Source organism: Gopherus flavomarginatus, chromosome 18, assembly GCF_025201925.1.
Source record: "Gopherus flavomarginatus isolate rGopFla2 chromosome 18, rGopFla2.mat.asm, whole genome shotgun sequence".
NCBI classification, from domain to species: domain Eukaryota; kingdom Metazoa; phylum Chordata; order Testudines; family Testudinidae; genus Gopherus; species Gopherus flavomarginatus.
This window is the reverse complement of record NC_066634.1, coordinates 25,042,524-25,059,577: the sequence shown is the minus strand read 5'-3', so window position 1 is coordinate 25,059,577 and position 17,054 is coordinate 25,042,524. Positions and strand designations below refer to the sequence as shown.

The window sequence follows — 17,054 nt, the reverse complement described above, 5'->3', positions numbered from 1 at the left end:
TTAGCTGCAAGGTGTGGGACACCCAGAGAGTCGTCCTCGTGTCTGCGTATTGCTTCTAATCCCAGCTCCCTCTAGATGGTGCCATGACACCTCCCTACCACCACCTGGCCGACGCTTGGGGCTTTAATGTCCCCATAGCCAAGCGGGATCTGACCCACAGTGGCCAGAATGGGGGTCCCAGATGGTGCAGGCAGCAGCAGGGCCTGGTGAGTGCGAGGGGGCGCGAGAACAGCTCATGGGACGCATAGGCAGCGTCACGCTGAGGTGCCATGGCGGCGCTCCAGCGTTTCCAGTGTAGATGTGCCCTAAGTTACTCCTAGACTTGGGTGGGAGAGGGGCCGGGAGCTCCCTGACACGCACACGCCCGGTTGGTAGCAACAGGAGCCCGGGCCTGCAGAGAGGTGGAGCTGCACGGGGCTTTGTGACTGTCACTTACAGCTCGTCTACGCTTCAAACACCACAGCTGCACTGCTGCAGCACTTCAGTAGAGACACTGCCTAGGCCTGCTCCTGTTGCATGGCTAATCCGCCTCCCTGAGGGGTAGCCGGGTCGGCAGGGAACTTCTCCCGTCGCCTAGTGCTGTCTGCACTGGGTCAGGGGCTGGGTCAGGTTAACGGTGTCGCTTAGCGGGGTGGATTGTTCATACTGAGTGATGCAGTTACACCGACCTCATACCTGGTCCACCTCACTTGCCTTCATTCGATGGCGTCTTACCGGGTGCTTCAGTGCCTAATGCAGTCGGGAGGGATGGGGTGAGATTAAGCAAAGGGCTGTTTTGCCCAAATCCTGGCAAGTGGCCCATCAGACCTAGGTCGGTGCCCCGCGTAGGGGGGATTTGTAGGAGCAGGTGCAAAAGGGACCACTCGTGCATTAGGTTGCAGAGCATGGACGGGGTCTGACCCAGCCAGGTCGCGCTCCTCCAAGGTCACGGAGCCCTTTGCTGCATAGACGGTCCTGCCTGGTTAGGTCGCTGCACAGGGACGATTATGTAACAGACCAGCACACAGGGGCCCTGGAGCTCAGAGTTCTTTGACACCCCCACCCAGAATGTCCCAGGTCGTTCAGCCCTGGGTCGATCCGCAATCTGCACTGGAGATGGCTATTGTCTGCCCTCCCCCTGGGAAATTAATCTCATTCTGGCCTGGTGCCTGGTGTGCTGGGATCAGAGTCTTTGTGGGCCATCTCATTAGTCTAATTGACCCATGAGGGAGCTGATGCAGCCCCCGCCTGAGGGGCTGCTATCTATAGACGCTCATCCGCTTACAGGGAAAATGGATCAGAGACCTAACAAAGCTCCAAACCTGTGCTGGATTAGTTCCTCGGCAGCTAGCGCTGGGTAATCTCACCAGGCCCCATGGCCCTTCGTCCTGGACTCAGCCGCGTGGGAATGGCAGGTGAGGGGCAGCACTGGGCGGACGATGCCAGGACAAGCCCAGAACCATCTTTCTAACTGCAGGGGAGGCTGGGAACATGTCACTCTGCAGCCAGGATGCGCAAGCCCACAACGGCCAGGGAGCGCTGGGGGCCCAGGCTGCTGGGGGACGTGGCCCTGGCCCCAGTGCCTTCTAAATCACCCCAGCACATGGCGCAGTCTCTGTCCACTCAGCCGTCATGACCATGCCCATGCCAGCAGACCCAGGACTCCAGGGCAGATTGGGATGGGAGCAGCGCTTGGGGCAGGTGTGCGTGGGGGGTGCCCTGGCTCAGGCTGGAGACTGATGTGTTCTTCCCCTGGGCAGCAGGTTAATCCCTGGACTGGGGACGGGGCCAGCGGGGACGCGGGATGCAGAGGGTGTCTGTCACTTCTGCGGGTGTTGCCCTGGGAATAGAAGGGTTCCAGGCCGCCCCCCCCATGCCCCACACTGTCCCCGAGCTGGGATCAGGACACTAAACAGCCGCCGCTGCAGTGCAGCTCCCCACAGGCTGGGCTCTAGTAGCTGCTCCCTCCGCGGTGCTGCCAACTCTCACCGTGTTTGGTGTTTTGTGAAAGCCCCAGCTCCTGGAGTCCTGGGATGAGGCAAGAATCTTGGTTTTAACTGGACAGGGCTTGTTTCTGTCCCTGCTGGTTGGGGAGAGAAGCTGGGAAAGGGGACCCCCAATGGTCACCAGGAGGCAAAGAGGCAGGTGCCAGTGCTGGTTACGATTCAAGCAAGTCCCGTGATTTCAGAGGCCTGGATCGTGCTATTTGGTGTGTGGGGTTAGAGCCAAGGGCTCAGCTGGGGAAAGAGGCTTGAGACAGCGATCTGAGCCAACAGCATCACTCCCATAGTGAGCAGGGCTGCTGTGTGCTGTGGGGAGGTGCCCACTCTGGCTGGGCATCGAGCATCGCGCAGGGCAGCAGTACAGGCCACGTGTTGAGTGGACCCCCATGACTCTACAGGGCTCATGGAAGGGGGCAGCTAGAGCTGCTGGGAATCATAAACACTCTTTGCCGACAGCTGAGATTGGAATGTGGGCAGCTATGGGGCATAGGGTGTGGGGGGCATACCAGGGCTGGGCTAGCAGGGGTTGCGGGTTGGGAGTGAGGGGCACCGGTAGGGTTGGGGGAGGAGCCCAGGGCTGGGCTAGTAGGGGCTGCAGGTTGGGAGTGAGGGGCACTGGCAGAGCTGGGTGAGGGAGCCCAGAGCTGGGCTAGCAGGGGCTGAGGGTCAGGAGTGAGGGGCACCGGCAGGGCTGGGCTAACAGGGGCTGCGGGTCGGGAGTGAGGGGCACCGGCAGGGCTGGGCTAGCAGGGGCTGCGGGTCGGGAGTGAGGGGACCGGCAGGGCTGGGCTAGCAGGGGCTGAGGGTCAGGAGTGAAAGGCACCGGCAGGGCTGGGCTAGCAGGGGCTGCGGGTCGGGAGTGAGGGGCACCGGCAGGGCTGGGCTAGCAGGGGCTGCGGGTCGGGAGTGAGGGGACCGGCAGGGCTGGGCTAGCAGGGGCTGAGGGTCAGGAGTGAAAGGCACCGGCAGGGCTGGGCTAGCAGGGGCTGCGGGTCGGGAGTGAGGGGACCGGCAGAGCTGAGGCGGTTGGTTGGGTTTGAATGGGACAGGGGGATGGGTCTGGCCAATGCTGGGAGCTGGGATCAGGGATTTTTGTTTAGTTGCAATTTAATTTCCTGTGAAATTTCCTGTTTTATGTTGTCAGGAAACCGCCCCCTCCTTCCTCTCCCCCTCCCGTCCCCATGGGGTGATGGGCGTGAGGCACTTCCCGTCCCTGGGATTCCTCTGCAGGAGCCAAAGGGGAAAATCCTGCAGTTCCCAGAACAAATGTCTCCCCCGCCCCTGCCCCATAGCACCACACCCCACCCAGCTCCTCCCAAAGGGCACCCCACGCACACAGACCCACTCAGCACCCCCCAGCTCACTGCCAGTCAGAGCTCGCTGGGGCCCAGGGCCTGTTCTGCGCTGTGGGGTCCAAACAGCCGCACCCCCCACAAGTGCCAGGGCCTCACACTCTGTCCAAACTCTGCTGGAGCCGGGGGGCTTGGTGCCTCTTCCACAAGGGCTGCTAGGCCAAGAGCTGCCCTGCCCCAGCAACACACTCCACACATCCCCCAGCCCGCGGGGGGCGGGCGCAGCACTCCGTGGAGATGGGGAAACTGAGGTGCAGAGCAATGTTCATCATTGCCCACCGAGTGAGTGACAGCGGGGGAGAGAACCCAGAATTCTGGGCTGCCCAGACCCCCCCATCCACCAGACCCCACTCCCCTCCCGGAGCCAGGGAGAGAACCCAGACGTCCTGGCTCCCAGCCCCCCCAGTTCCCACTCCCCTCCCAGAGCTGAGAGAGAACCCAGGCGTCCTGGCTCCCAGCCTCCCCGCCCCTGCCCCAACACTGGACCACGTGCCCTGCCTCATTAGCCCATGATTAGCAGACTGGGTCTGTCCGTCTATGGGGGGGCGGGGGGAGCCATGTGTGAGACAGTCTCGGTCCCTGTCTCACCCGCGCCCCAGGGAGGGAAGACTCAGGAGGGAGCCATTTCCCTGTAGCGGGGACGAGGAAGTTCCGCAGATATATGGGTCTGTGTGACCCCCCCATAGACACAGCTCCCTACTCTGTGCCCCCAGACCCCTCCCGAACCGGCCTGTGCCCCTCACAGCCCCCCCACCTGCGGCCTGTCCCTCCCAAGCCCTGCCCACAACTGCTAATCAGGCACACTCACACATGCCTGTACACTCACACGTTTGCACACATCGTACATTCATCTGCACATGCGCTGCACACTTACGAGGGCACCCTCTCCCATCTGCACACACGTGCACAAACGTTTGCACACACACATTTGACCGCAGAGACGCGTGCACTTACATGTGCTTGCATGGCCAGTGTTGCACACTCGTGTTTGCACACATGCTTCCACTTACAGGTTTGCAATGGCTTTGTGCACACACAGTTGCACGGTTACACGCACGTATTTGCACGCGCACACAGGCTGAGTCACTCTCGGGGACTGAGCCCCAGGCCCAGGATTTGGGGGGGCCGCGGGCGCGGATTTAAGCCAGGCTCGGGGCGTTACGTCAGTGGCTTGGCGATTCCTGGCGGGGGGGCGGAGGCTGCTCCCGCCCCCCGCCCTGCGGCTCCCGGCTCCGCTTCCGAGACCCGCCCGGCTCCAGGCTGCGGAGCCAGCCCCGCGCAGGACGCGCCAGCAGCCGGATCCGGGGCAGCGCCCGGCAGCACCAGGCAAGTCCGGCTCCAGCCCCCACCCTGCCAGCGACAGGCCGAGCACCCATGGGTGCCGCGGGGCCTCGGCCGGAGGGGACCCCGCGCGGGTCCGGCCAGGGGCGGCGGATCGCCGGGGGCTGAACGGGGCCAGCCCGGTTCTGCGCCGGGCCGCGGGACCCCCGAGCGGGAGCGACCCGGGCTGGAGCGCAGCGGGTCCGGCCGCCGCCTCTGCACTGAGCAGGGTGTGTGAGGGTGTGCGTTTGTGTGTGTGTCTGCCAGGGTGCGTGTGTGCGTGTGTGTCAGTGTGTGTATTGTTAGGGTGTGTGGGGGTGTATGTCTGTCAGTGCGCATTTGTGTGTGTGTCAGTGTGTGTATTGTTAGGGTTTGTGTTTCTGTGTGTGTGTGTCAGGGTGTGCACGAGCATGTCATTGCATGTGGGTGCATGTCACTGCGTGTGCATGTGTGTGTTCTGCATGCATATTAGTGCATCTTTGTGCTTGTGTGTTAACACGGCAGGGACTTAGTTTGTGGATATGCAATAGTGTGTGTGTGTGTTTTTGGTGTTAGAGTTTGTGGGCATGTGATGTATTAGTGTGTTGCGCTGTGTATGTGCGAGTCGGGTTTGTGGATATGTGTATTTGTGTGTTGGTGGATAGGGATAGGTCAGGATGTGTGTGTGAGTGTGTGAATATGCATGTGTGATGGTGTTAAAGTGTGTGTGTATTAGAGTTTGTGGATGTGTGGTGTATTGGTGTGGTGTGTGTGTGTGTGTGTGTGTGAGAGAGAGAGAGAGAGAGCTGGGTTTGGTTGTGGCTTTGTGTGTTGTTGTGTGTGCGTGTTAGAGTTTTTGGGAGTGTGTTGTGTTGTGTGTGTGAATCGTGTTTGTGGATATGCATATGTGTGTGTTGGTGTGTGGGAGTGTGTGTGGTGTATTAGTGTGGTGTGTTGTGTGTGTGAGCCGGGTTTGGTTGTGGATATGTGTATGTGCGTGTTGCTGTGTGGGAGTGTGTGTGGTGTATTAGTGTGGTGTGTTGTGCGTGTGAGCCGGGTTTGGTTGTGGATATGTGTATGTGTGTGTTGCTGTGTGGGAGTGTGTGGTGTATTAGTGTGTTGGGTTGGGGGGTGAGCTGGGAGTGTTGGCCTGTGCCCCCGCACTCGGCTTGCACCCACGAACCCCTTTCTTGCACCGTCTCTTGGGGCAGGGAAGGGGGGCTGACCTAGGCCAGGGGCTGGGGCTGGCAGAGAACGGGGCTGCAGCTCCAGACGTTGCCAGGGACAGATTCCCAGGCCCATGTCTCTGTTTGCTCCCTTCACGCCCCAGAGTCCAGAACACCGCGGGGGGGGGGGTGTTGCCCTGGGGGCAGGATTAGACCCCAGTCTGGACTCTGCCCCCCATGCTCCCCCCCTGTGCGTTAAGGTGGCTCCGCTCCAGGGCGTGCGGTTTATTTATAACCCTGGGGGTGGAGGGGCACTCCCACTGTTAAGCTGCCCTGGCCCGGCGGGGCTGTGGGTGGGGGGAGCACCGAGCACTGGCTCTTCTCCGCCAGGAACATACCCCCCCAAGGAGGCTGGGCGGAGGGGGAGCCAGGTGGGTCTCGGCGGGCAGTGGCCCCTCCCCATATATTGGTTATGAGTGACAGTGGGCTGGGAGCTTCCAGCTGGCCCCTGGTCCCAGGTCCCTGAACCTCATGGCTGGGGGTCATGAGCCCTGGGGCTTTTCATGGCAGCTGCAGGCTGGGCCAGGCAGGAAGGAGAGGGCCAGGGACGTGGGGGTGGCTGTGTGGTGAAGGGTCTGTCAGGGGGGCAGGCGACCTGGATTCTGTCCCAGCTCTGCTGCAGCCCCTTCCTGGGCAAGTCACTGCCCATGGCACGAAAACGAGGGGAGAGAAACGAAGCAGAGCCCGGGTGACTGGCACAGAGCCATGCGGATCTCCTGGCCAGCTGCACACAGGCGAACACTGCGTTTTAATGTGTCTGAACGCAAATGAGGATGGCTGGGAACAGAGAACAGCCTCCGTCCGCCTGTTCTGACAGGGGAGGGGATGCTGCCTGGCCAGCAGGGACCCTGACAAAGGTTTGGGGGTCATGGTGAGTAATCAGAGACCCTGGGATGGAGAAATGGGACTCTCCCGCAGGAGCAGAGAGGTGATTCCCCCTGTCCTTGGCCCTGGTGTGACGCTGCTGGGAGCCTAGGGCCGGTTCTGGGGCCCGCTGTTCGATTGGGGCGGCCAGGAGAAAGACCGACGGGTTCAAAAGCTCCTGGGAGTGACAGATGGCGAGAGCTCCGGCTGCTTAGCTGAGCACAGGGACGGTTCAGGGGTGCCTGGGTCCCAGCCTGGCACTGCCCACAGGGGAACACACGTTTCCTGGCGGGCTGGTCAGGCTCGCAGAGGGAGGTCAGACGAGCCGCTGGCTGGAGTTTGAAGCTAGATGAATTCAGCCAGGAAGTAAGGTGTAATTTTGCTAGTGAGGGTAATTAACCGCTGGAGCAACTTACCAGGGGTGTGGGAGATTCTCCAGCACTGGCCATTAGGAAATCAGGTGGCTGTTTTCCTAAGAGCTCGGGGGCAGTTCTCTGGCGTATATTATACCGGGGTCAAGGGGTGTCAGAGTAGCTGGTCACAGTGGTACCTTCTGGCCTTGGAATCTGGGAATCCCTCTGGGCCTTTGTTCCCTGTCCATGAAACAGGGGTAAGAAGTCTGCCTTGTGTGTTAGGGCTGTTGTGAGCTCTGCAGTACAGAGACAGTCTGTGTCTGTGCATTGCCTGGCCCAATGGGGCCCTGATCTCACTCGGGCTCTGGGCAGCGCCTTGCACGACGGGGCCCTGATCTCGGCCGGGCTCTGGGCAGCGCTGGGCGCGACGGGGCCCTGATCCCGGCTGGGCTCTGGGCGGCGCCCGGCGCGGCGGGGCCCTGATCCCGGCTGGCTCTGGGCGGCGCCCGGCGCGGCGGGGCCCTGATCCCGGCTGGGCTCTGGGCGGCGCCCGGCGCGGCGGGACCTTGATCCCGGCTGGGCTCTGGGCGGCGCCCGGCGTGACGGAGCCCCAGGGCTTTGCCAGAGGTGAAAGTACGCCGGTCCAGTCCGGTCCAGTGTACCAGCAAGAGCCAGAACGCCATTCCAGATTGCACCAGCTTCCTCGGTGGGGATTTAAAGGGCTCAGAGCTCTCGCGGCTGCAGGGAGCCCAGAGCCCTTTAAATTCCCCCCCGAAGCTCCGGCAGCCGGGCTGGGGCTGGGATTTAAAGAGCTCGGGGCTCCCCACAGCAGCGGGAGCTTCAGGCCCTTTAAATCCCAGCCCCAGCCCGGCAAGGCTCGGGCTCCATTCCCCCCTGAAGCTTGGCAGCCATTTAATTTGCCTATGAGCCTCAGGTTGATTTAAAGGCCCTGGGGCTCCCAGCCACAGCTGGTGCCCCAGGACCTTTAAATCTTGAAAGGCCACGCCCCTTCCAGTTGAGGCCACGCCCCCTCAGCACTCTGGCTGTACCTGTGAGTCCTCTAAGTTACTCTCACCCCTGGGCTTTGCTGGGATGATGCTCCAGGTGCCATGGGCTGGAGCATAACAGGCCATCGCTCAGGACACGCAGCTCTCCCCAGGCAGCACCATGCTGTCCTGTGGCTGCACATGGCCGGGTTCCTGGCACTTTCCTTTGGAGCAGCTGGGACTGGCCGCGCGCGGCTGGAGGCAGGATGCTGCCTGGTTCTTGTGTGCAGGGATCTCTGGCCCTGGGAGAACCAAGGGCCTGCTCCGGGCTGCTGCTGGGCTGTGTGGACGCAGCTCCTGCACCAGGCAGGTCCAGTAGGTCTCAGAGTCGTTGGCTTCAGGGAAGGGCCCCTTGGTGAAATGGTCCAAACTGCCCACCATCAGCCCCACCCCCAGGGTCGAGGTCGGACCTCGATTTCACCTGGGGACGGGCGAGGGCAGCCCTGGGCAGGACGTGTCGCTGAATGAATCAGCTGCTCTGCTGGTGCTTGTCGCGGCTGCCTTGAGGAGTCAGTGTGCTGTCCGCACGGGGCTGTTTCCTGCCACTCAGTCACCTCCCCTGTTAGATGGGACAGTCAGAGTCTAACCGCTGGTCCTCACTGCCTTCCCAGAGCTGGGAGAGAACCCAGGAGTCCTGGCTCCCAGGTCCCCTCTTCGCTCTAACCACTAGCCCCCACTCCCCTCCCAGAGCCAATGAGAGAACCCAGGAGTCCTGGCTCCCAGCTCCCCTGCTCTAACTACTAGTTCTCACTGGCTCTGGGAGGGCAGTGGGAGAACCCAGGAGTCCTGGGTCCCAGTCCCCCCGCCTCGCTCTAAGCACTAGCCCCCACTGTGCCGTCCCCAGCCCTACAGCACAAAGGCTGGGAGGGAGCAGGCCAGAACCCCAGCCCCACATGAGCCCTCCATGCCCTGAGCTCAGCCCCAAGCCCCTGTGTTTAGGCAGGAGTGAGAGGAAGAGACGGTGCCTCGTGGCTGCCCAGCTGTCCTGCGAGGTCAGTGCAGAGATGGGGGGTAGGGCCGTTTCCTCCCCATTAATCTGCCCCGCTGGGTCCATTCCTGGCAGGAAGTGGAGGCACCGCAGCCATTTATGGTAACAAAACTAGTGACTGGCTCTGGAGCGAGAGCAGGATGGAAGGAGCTGGGCAGCAGGGCAGCCACGGGAGATGTGGGTGCACACTTGCACACGTGCACACTGTCACGGAGTCACCGGGCGATGCTCTGGAACTGCTCCCCACCAAGCCAAGCAGGACTTTGGGGAGCCTCCTCTCCCTTGGAGCAGACTTGTTCAGGGCAAGAAGCTCACACGGCTTCACCTCCTGGGTCTCTCCTTGGAGCATTCAGCATCCTCTGCCCCTCTGTGCACTTTCCCCAGCGTGTCCGTCTAGGCGGGGTCCTGGGGGGGGGGCCACAGTGTCCTGCCCCCCCACTTTGCAGTCAGACGTGACTCTCAGCCAGCCAGTAACACAGAGGTTTATTCGATGGCAGGAACAGGGTCTAAAACAGAGCTTGTAGATACAGCGAACCGGACCCCTCAGCCGGGTCCATTCTGGGGGGCAGTGAGCCAGACCCCCACGTCTGCCCTCAGCCCGCTCCAGATTAACAACTCCTCCCAGCCCCTCCTCTCTGCTCAGCCCCTTTCCCGGGCCAGGAGGTCACCTGATCCCTTTGTCTCCAACACCTTCAGCTGGCACCTTTGCAGAGGAGGGGCCCAGGCCATCAGTTGCTAGGAGACAGAGTGTCAGGCATTTAGGTGCACTGGCCCTTTGCTCTGCCAGATACTTAAGAACTGCCATGGGGACACTGAGGCACCAACACAGTATTCAGATAAAACATTAAGAACATTCCTAGTTCATCACACACACACACTCTCACAGGCACGGGCACACATGTGCGCACACATGTGCACGCAAAGGCATGCACATGCACATGCATGCACACACAGGCACACTCACCTGCGTGCACGCAGACACACTTGCACACACACTCATATGGACACATGCACTCACACATGCATACACACACTCACATGCACAGTCATGCACACACAGGCACACTCGCATGCACACACACATGCACACACACTCACATGGACACGTGCACTCACACGCACACATACACACCCCAGTTGAAGGCTCTTGGAAAGCTGCCCCAGGGAGCCCTGCGGGGCCCGGGTTGAAGTGGTGCCCGTGGATTGGTCCAGGTGTCCGTGGGAAGGATCCCGCTGGCTGCCCAGTGCCCCGACATTGGGGTTCCTGGGCTGGGGGGGCTCCAGTTGCTCTGCCATGGGCCAAACTGTAGCCTTTGGCTGAGCAAAGCTCCCCCCGGTTACAGCCCCCAGAACATGGCTCCGTCCTCCTGGCCTGGGGTTCGCCGTCCGTCTCTGCCCAGGGCTGGGAGCTCCCTTCAGAGACCAGAGTTGGGCCCATCAGGGTCCAGAAGCAGGCGCTGGGGGTGGTCAGAGCCCTGAGCAGAGCCCAGCTCTCCCAGCAGCCCCACTTCCCAGCGTTCCCTGGTCCGCTCCTGGCCCCTTGGTGACTCCAGCCAGATCCTCATGCCGCACCGCAGAACTGGAACAGGGCCTGACCCCCCATGGCCCGTGCTGCATGTTCCCAGGCAGGGCAGGGAGCGGCTGGTGGGATGCGGGGGGTACGCATGGTGCTGGGAGCTTTGTGTGCGTATGCACGTGCCTGTCACGTATGTGTGGTGAACCTGGATGGATGCAGGCCCATGGTGGTTAGGCCTGGGTGTGCACATGCACGTGGTGGTTGTGTGTGCACTTATGTGTGTGCGTGTACATGTGCGCATGCGTGGTTGTGTACACATCACTGTCATGTGTGTGCATGTGCACACGTGGGTGTTGTGTGTACACACATGGGTGTGTGCGGGTGTTTGCACACACGATGCTGCTGCTAACCCCTCCCACCGAGGGGACAGGAGGTTTCAGAGCCCAGAGCCTTTGAGGCCGGCTGGGTGGAAGTGGCCCCTGGGGAGGGGGTGTCGTTCTCAGTGGGGCTGAGGCTGCACCATAGTCCTGTCCCTGAGACCCCGCAATGCCAGGTCTCAGCTCTGCAAGTCCCTCTCCTCCTGCTTGCGCCCGTCCCTGCGGGCATCCAGCCGCAGCCCCCGCCCTGCACTCCCTGCCGTGCGGTTTGCAAACCCGCCCCCCAGGCTGGGTGCCCCAGAGCCCAGGGGGTGTGTGGCCAGCGTAGGGTGACCAGACAGTAACTGTGAAAAAATGGAAGGGGTGGAGGGTTATAGGCGCCTATATAAGAAAAAGTCCCCAAAAACGGGACTGTCCCTTTGCAAGCAGGAGCTCTGATCACCCTGGAGCAGTGCCATGCCCCCCCCGGTGACGCTCCCTGCTCTGGCTGTTACAGGTGGAGATGCAGCCCCCCGCGGCCGGCTGACGGGGGGGAGAGCCAGGCCGGTCGCCCCGACACCGGGACTCTGAGTTGCCGCGCTGCCCAGGAGGCAGCGGCTGTTTGCTAAACCCCAGAGCAAGGGGACGTCCTGGGCCAGTCCTGCGGGTGACTTAACTCCCAAGGTACCATCGCAGCAGGGCACCAAGGAGCACCCGCCGGGCCGGGGGGGACTGGTCCCCGCGGCCGCCTGCCAGTCCTCAGAGCCTCAAAGGCAGCAGGGCCCCGCCATGCCAGCCAAGACCCCCATCTACCTGAAGACCTCGACGCCGAAGCGGGGCCGGAAGCTGCGGCTGCGGGACGTGCTGTCGAGCGACATGATCAGCCCGCCGCTGGGGGACTTCCGGCACAGCGCCCACATCGGGCCGGAGGGTGAGGGTGACATGTTCGGGGAACTCTCCTTCCTGCAGGGCAAGTACGACCTGCTGCCCAGCCTGGGCCGCCGCCTGGCCTCGCAGAGCACCCAGGCTGTGGGCCACGAGCCAGCCTGGGGCCCCTCCGCCAGCGGCTACCACAGCGTGCTCAAGAGCGCCGTCTCCCTGCCCGTCTTCAGCGGGGCACTGAGCCCGGAGCAGGCGCCCCCCAAGCCGCCTCGGCTGCACCTGGAGGAGGTGCCCGGCAGCCAGCGCTCCATGTCCGTCAGCTGCGGCGAGGGTGGTTTCCACAGCGGCCAGGGCCTGGCCTTCTCCTCCATCTCCCACTACGAGCAGCTGCCCTCCTCCATCTCCTTCTCCGCCACCTCCTCCGAGGGCTCCTTCCCGGGCCCCTGGGGCCTAGGCTACGGCGCCCGGGTCAGCGCGGACACCCAGGAGCCCCCGTACTCCCCCGGGGCCTCTGTCCCACGCTCCGAGTCCCTGCTGGGCCTGGACCTGGACCTGGGCCCCTCCATCCTGGACGACGTGTTGCGGATCATGGAGGAGTACAAGCTGCCCGGAGCCAAGGCCGTGTAGAGCCGTCCTCCATGCCAGGGAGGCTCCTTTCCCGACCCCCATCTGCGGGGGTGCCACTCACTCAGAGAACGCCCTGACCTCTGCCCCGCGCCCCCGCCTTGGGCCCACGAGGGGCACCATGGCCGCCTGGGCTCTGTGGGGAACCTGCTGGGACTGGCCCCCGGAGGGGACTGGGGCACGGCTTAGCCCCTGACCCAGCGCGGCTCCGGAACAGGCCTTGGGCGTCGCCTGGCAGAGGAGAACACGGCGCGTGGACGCTCCCTCCAGCTCTGCCTGGCCAGCAACACCAGCTGGACTTCAGGAAGTTTCAGGCCTTCAGAGCCCCCTGCCCGGCTCTGCCCCTGGGCGGGCTGGGCTCTGGGCCGGTGAGGATATGGGCCAAGCTGTGGGCCCAGCCCCTGGCTCCTCGTTCTGTGGCAGCCGGAGACTCGCGGGCCCCATGGAATGGGCTGCACCAGTGGGGACGCTCCTGGCGCTTTGCTGCTGCGCCTGCCTGGCTCCAGCCCTGGCCCCCGGGACCCAGCTCGGGGCTGCGGGATCCTGGCCCACTGGGCACAGAGCCCATATTTAAACCCTAACACCCCACTCCCCCAGGGTAACTTCAGACCCCTCCCTCCATAGGCCTTGGCTGGCCGCTGACCCCAGCGAGGGGCTCCTATACGCTCTAGGGCCAGGGTGACCCCGTGTGATTCACCACAGCAGGAAGATCTGGGCATGTCCCCCCCCACCGCGGCAGCATCCTTACATCTGGTCTGACCCCGCTCCTGCAGGGAGGGGCTTCCCCTGCTCAGAGCCCTTCCCCACGTCCCTGCGCAGGGAGTCTTGAGGACGGGACCACCGGGGGTGAGGTGGGAAGGGACAGGGAGGTTTGGTGACCGGGAGGGTGTCACTGAGTCCCTGGGCGATGCTTTGGAACTGCTCCCCACAAAGCCAGGCAGGACTTTGGGGAGCCTCCTCTCCCTTGGAGCAGACTGTCTGCAGGGCAGGAAGCTCACACGGCTTCACCTCCTGGGTCTCTCCTTGGAGCATTCAGCATCCTCTGCCCCTCTGTGTGCTTCCCACAGCGAGTCGCCCCAGCGAGGTCCTGGAGGGGCCATGGGGCCCTGCCCCCCCACTTCGCAGTCAGACGTGACTCTCAGCCAGCCAGTAACACAGAGGTTTATTCGATGACAGGAACAGGGTCTAAAAAAGAGCTTGTAGGTACCGCAAACCAGACCCCACGGCCGGGTCCATTCTAGGGGGCAGTGAGCCAGACCCCCACATCTGCACTTCACTCCTTGTCCCCAGCCAGCTCCAGATTAACAACTCCTCCAGCCCCTCCTCTCTGCTCAGCTCCTTTCCCGGGGCCAGGAGGTCACCTGATCCCTTTGTCTCCAACACCTTCAGCTGGCACCTTTGCAGGGGGGGGGGGTCCAGGCCATCAGTTGCTAGGAGACTGAGTGCCAGGCATTTAGGGGCACTGGCCCCTTCCTCTGCAGCAACCACACACCCTTATTCCACCACCTAGATACTTAAGAACTTCATAGGGGACACTGAGGCACCAACACTGTATTCAGAGAAAACATTAAGAACATTCCCAGTTCACCACAGAAGGGGACTGGGGAGAACGCACACGCACACACATTAACACTCCCTGCCCCCCCACATCCTCCCCCACCCCCACACTCACACCCCTACACACACCCGCTCACACTCACTCATACCGTTTTGGGGCTTGTTCGCTGACAGCACCCGGGGCTTGTTCGCTGACAGCACCCAGCCGCTCCCGCCTCTCAGCCCGCAGAGGCTGCTGCCCCTCGAGGGTGGCCAGGCTGAAGGACAGAGCAGTCCGGGGTAGCACATCTGGGGTTCTGGCACCAAACCTTCCTGCCCCCTTGGAAGGGGGCTGCCCCACAGCCACTGCTGCATCCCCCAGGTTCTGCCCTGAGCCCCTGCAGCATCCTTGGCAAATCCCAGCTGGTGATGCCTGTCTCTCTAACCACAGACCTGGTGCTCCCTGCAGGCCCCAGCCTGCTGGCACGTGGCTCCACGTGGGATCGTCCGGCTTGTGTCTAGTTCTGGCTCTTCAGTAGCTCCTGCCCCTTGGAGAACGGCTCCTGTCCTCCCCGTGTGCACCCCCTGCAGCGCATCCCCCCCTGCGCCCATCACCGTGGCCTCTGAACCCCTCGCTCTCCTGCCACCTGGAGTCGCATCAGCAATAAAAGTGTTTCGTCCCCAGCGTCTGCTTCCTGTGATGGAGCCCGGCCCCCATGGGCACCGCAGGGCCAGCGCGTGACCCAGGCTCCCGACCGGCTGCACCCGAATGGGTGGGACGCAGGGCAATGGTTGGCATGGGCTCTGCCCCCAGCTATGCTCCAGCCCCACGACTCTGCATCCTCAGCAGCAAAACAGGCCAGAGCCCCGGGGTGCCTGGGAAAGGGAGAGTCCCTCAGTCTGAGCGAGGCTCAAAACAGCCTCCCCCCTCGCCGGAAGGGTCGGTTTGCCAGGGCTCTGTCCTGCTCTCCGGTTCGTCTATGGCCCCCATCGCTTTGCCCTCACCACGCTGTGTGAGGCAGGGCCACGCAACTCCATGGAGCCAAGACTTGGCCCAGGTCTCCTGAGTCCCAGGGGAGAGCCCCGACCACTGGGCCACCCTGCCTGTCTGCTCCTCGGAGCGCGCCCAACCGGATCTGCAGAGGGTTTAGTGTCAGGAGCCAGGCCTTGGTCCCCAGTCACGCAGCATAATGCCACCGCTGAGCTGAAGGGCAGGGCTTGGAACCCAGTGAGATGCCAGCAGAAGGGCCTGGGTGACAGGGAATCGGGCCCTGTGAGCCACATTTGGTACCAAACTCCCAGGCCTGGTCTAGCCCCAAAGGGGCCCCAGGCTCACAACACTGATTCTTCTACAGCTGAGAACAGAACCCAGGAGTCCTGGCTCCTAGCCCCCACCTGCTCTAACCACTAGTCCCCACTCCTCTCCCAGAGCTGGGGAGAGAACCCAGGAGTCCTGGCTCCCAGCCCCCTGCTCCAACCAGTGGATGCTTTGGGATGAAGTGGCACTTCCTGCTATATCTCCCGTGTGTTGGCCCTGTGACCGAGGGGGGGAGGTTCACCCAGGCCGCAGTTTAACCCTGGGAAGATTTAACAAATGTGCTGGGACCCAAAGCCCCAGAATGGCCCCTTCCTGCCTGCTGCATCCGCACCCACAGACCCCCACCCCACCCCCGAATTCCTGGGGCTTGGCAGAGACCCGGCCTGGCCACCAGGGGGCAGGTGCCACCTCGACTGCCCGCTGGGCTCCGGGACAGCTGCTCCCCCCACTGCCTGGGGATTCCGGGTGTGGAACCCGCCTTGGGGAACAGACCCTGGGGGAAACTCGCCCCCCCACCTGCGCCTGCCTCAGCAGCCCTCTCCCCACAGCACAGCAGGGATGCAGGGACTCGCCAGGGTCACGGCGGGCCCCAGAACATAACAATGAGAGCGGGCTGGGGCCTAGGAGAACAAGCCCCCCACTGTCTCCCCTTCCCTGGGCCTTGGGGTTAGAGCCGGGGGGCTGGGAGCCAGGACGCTTGGGTTCTCTCCTCAGCTCTGGGGGAGAAGTGGGGTCTAGTGGTTAGAACAGGGGGGGCTGGGAACCAGGACTCCTGGATTCTCTCCCAGCCCTGGGAGGGGAGTGTGGGCTGGTGGGTTAGAGCAGGGGGCTGGGAGCCAGGACTCCTGGGTTCTCTCCCAGCCCTGGGAGGGGAGTGGGGTCTAGCAGTTAAAGCAGGGGGGGCTGGGAGCCCAGCTGCCTGGGTTCTCTCCCAGCTCTGGGAGGGGAGTGGGGTCGAGTGGCTCCCCTGCCCATACCAGACAATATTTCCCAGTAACACTTTATTATTTTAAGTAATTTCTTTCCACCCCCTTCCTCTATTAGCAGTTTCCAGGGGGTGAAGGGGAGCAGGGCCCCAGTTCTGATACATTCCCCCTTCCCACCCCCTCACAGCAGGCATGACTGATGGGTTCCTCCCCTAGCCCCATACTGACCCCAGACTTGGCTGCAGGCTGGGTTTAGATGCTCTAGGGATCTGGGATTCCTGCTGCAGCCATCTCCATCGCTCAGCAGAAGAGGGCTCCTTCCCCCTTGGGAGCGGGGTTCAGTACCTAAGTTCTCAGCCCAACTGCTGCTGCGACACTGACCGAGCCCGCTTCCATCCACACAGACCCTAGCGCTCAGCCCAGCCAGGGGTCAGACCACACCAGGGAGCTTATTACCCTCTGTGGGACAGTAGCACCTACCGGTCCTGGCCGAGATCAGGGCCCCGTCGTGCCAGGCACCACCCAGACCCCAGCCAAGATTGGGGCCCCGTCATGCTGGGTGCCGCGCAGACCCCGGCCGAGATCAAGGCCCCATGGTGCCAGAACCCCCTCACACACACACCCCAGCCCCACTCCCAGCTGCAAGGACCCAGTTAGCAGGACTTTGTCTTCCTGTCGACAGGCCCCGCAGCTGCCTTCTACCAAGGTGGCGACCACCCTGTGACAGCCACCCCGTGATTGCACCCAGCAGCGCCTGGCTCCCAGCACCCCAGGGATCCAGAAAGG

At 62.8% G+C, this 17,054-nt stretch overlaps 1 protein-coding gene across 1 annotated transcript; it reads left to right on the top strand.

Moving 5' to 3' along the window:
- Positions 1-1,332: 1,332 nt before the first annotated feature.
- Positions 1,333-13,782, top strand: LOC127037141 (cdc42 effector protein 2-like). Its single transcript, XM_050928656.1, has 2 exons — positions 1,333-1,394; positions 11,500-13,782. The coding sequence occupies exon 2, from the start codon at positions 11,772-11,774 to the stop codon at positions 12,489-12,491; it is 720 nt and encodes a 239-aa protein (XP_050784613.1). The 5' UTR covers positions 1,333-1,394; positions 11,500-11,771; the 3' UTR covers positions 12,492-13,782.
- Positions 13,783-17,054: the final 3,272 nt, after the last annotated feature.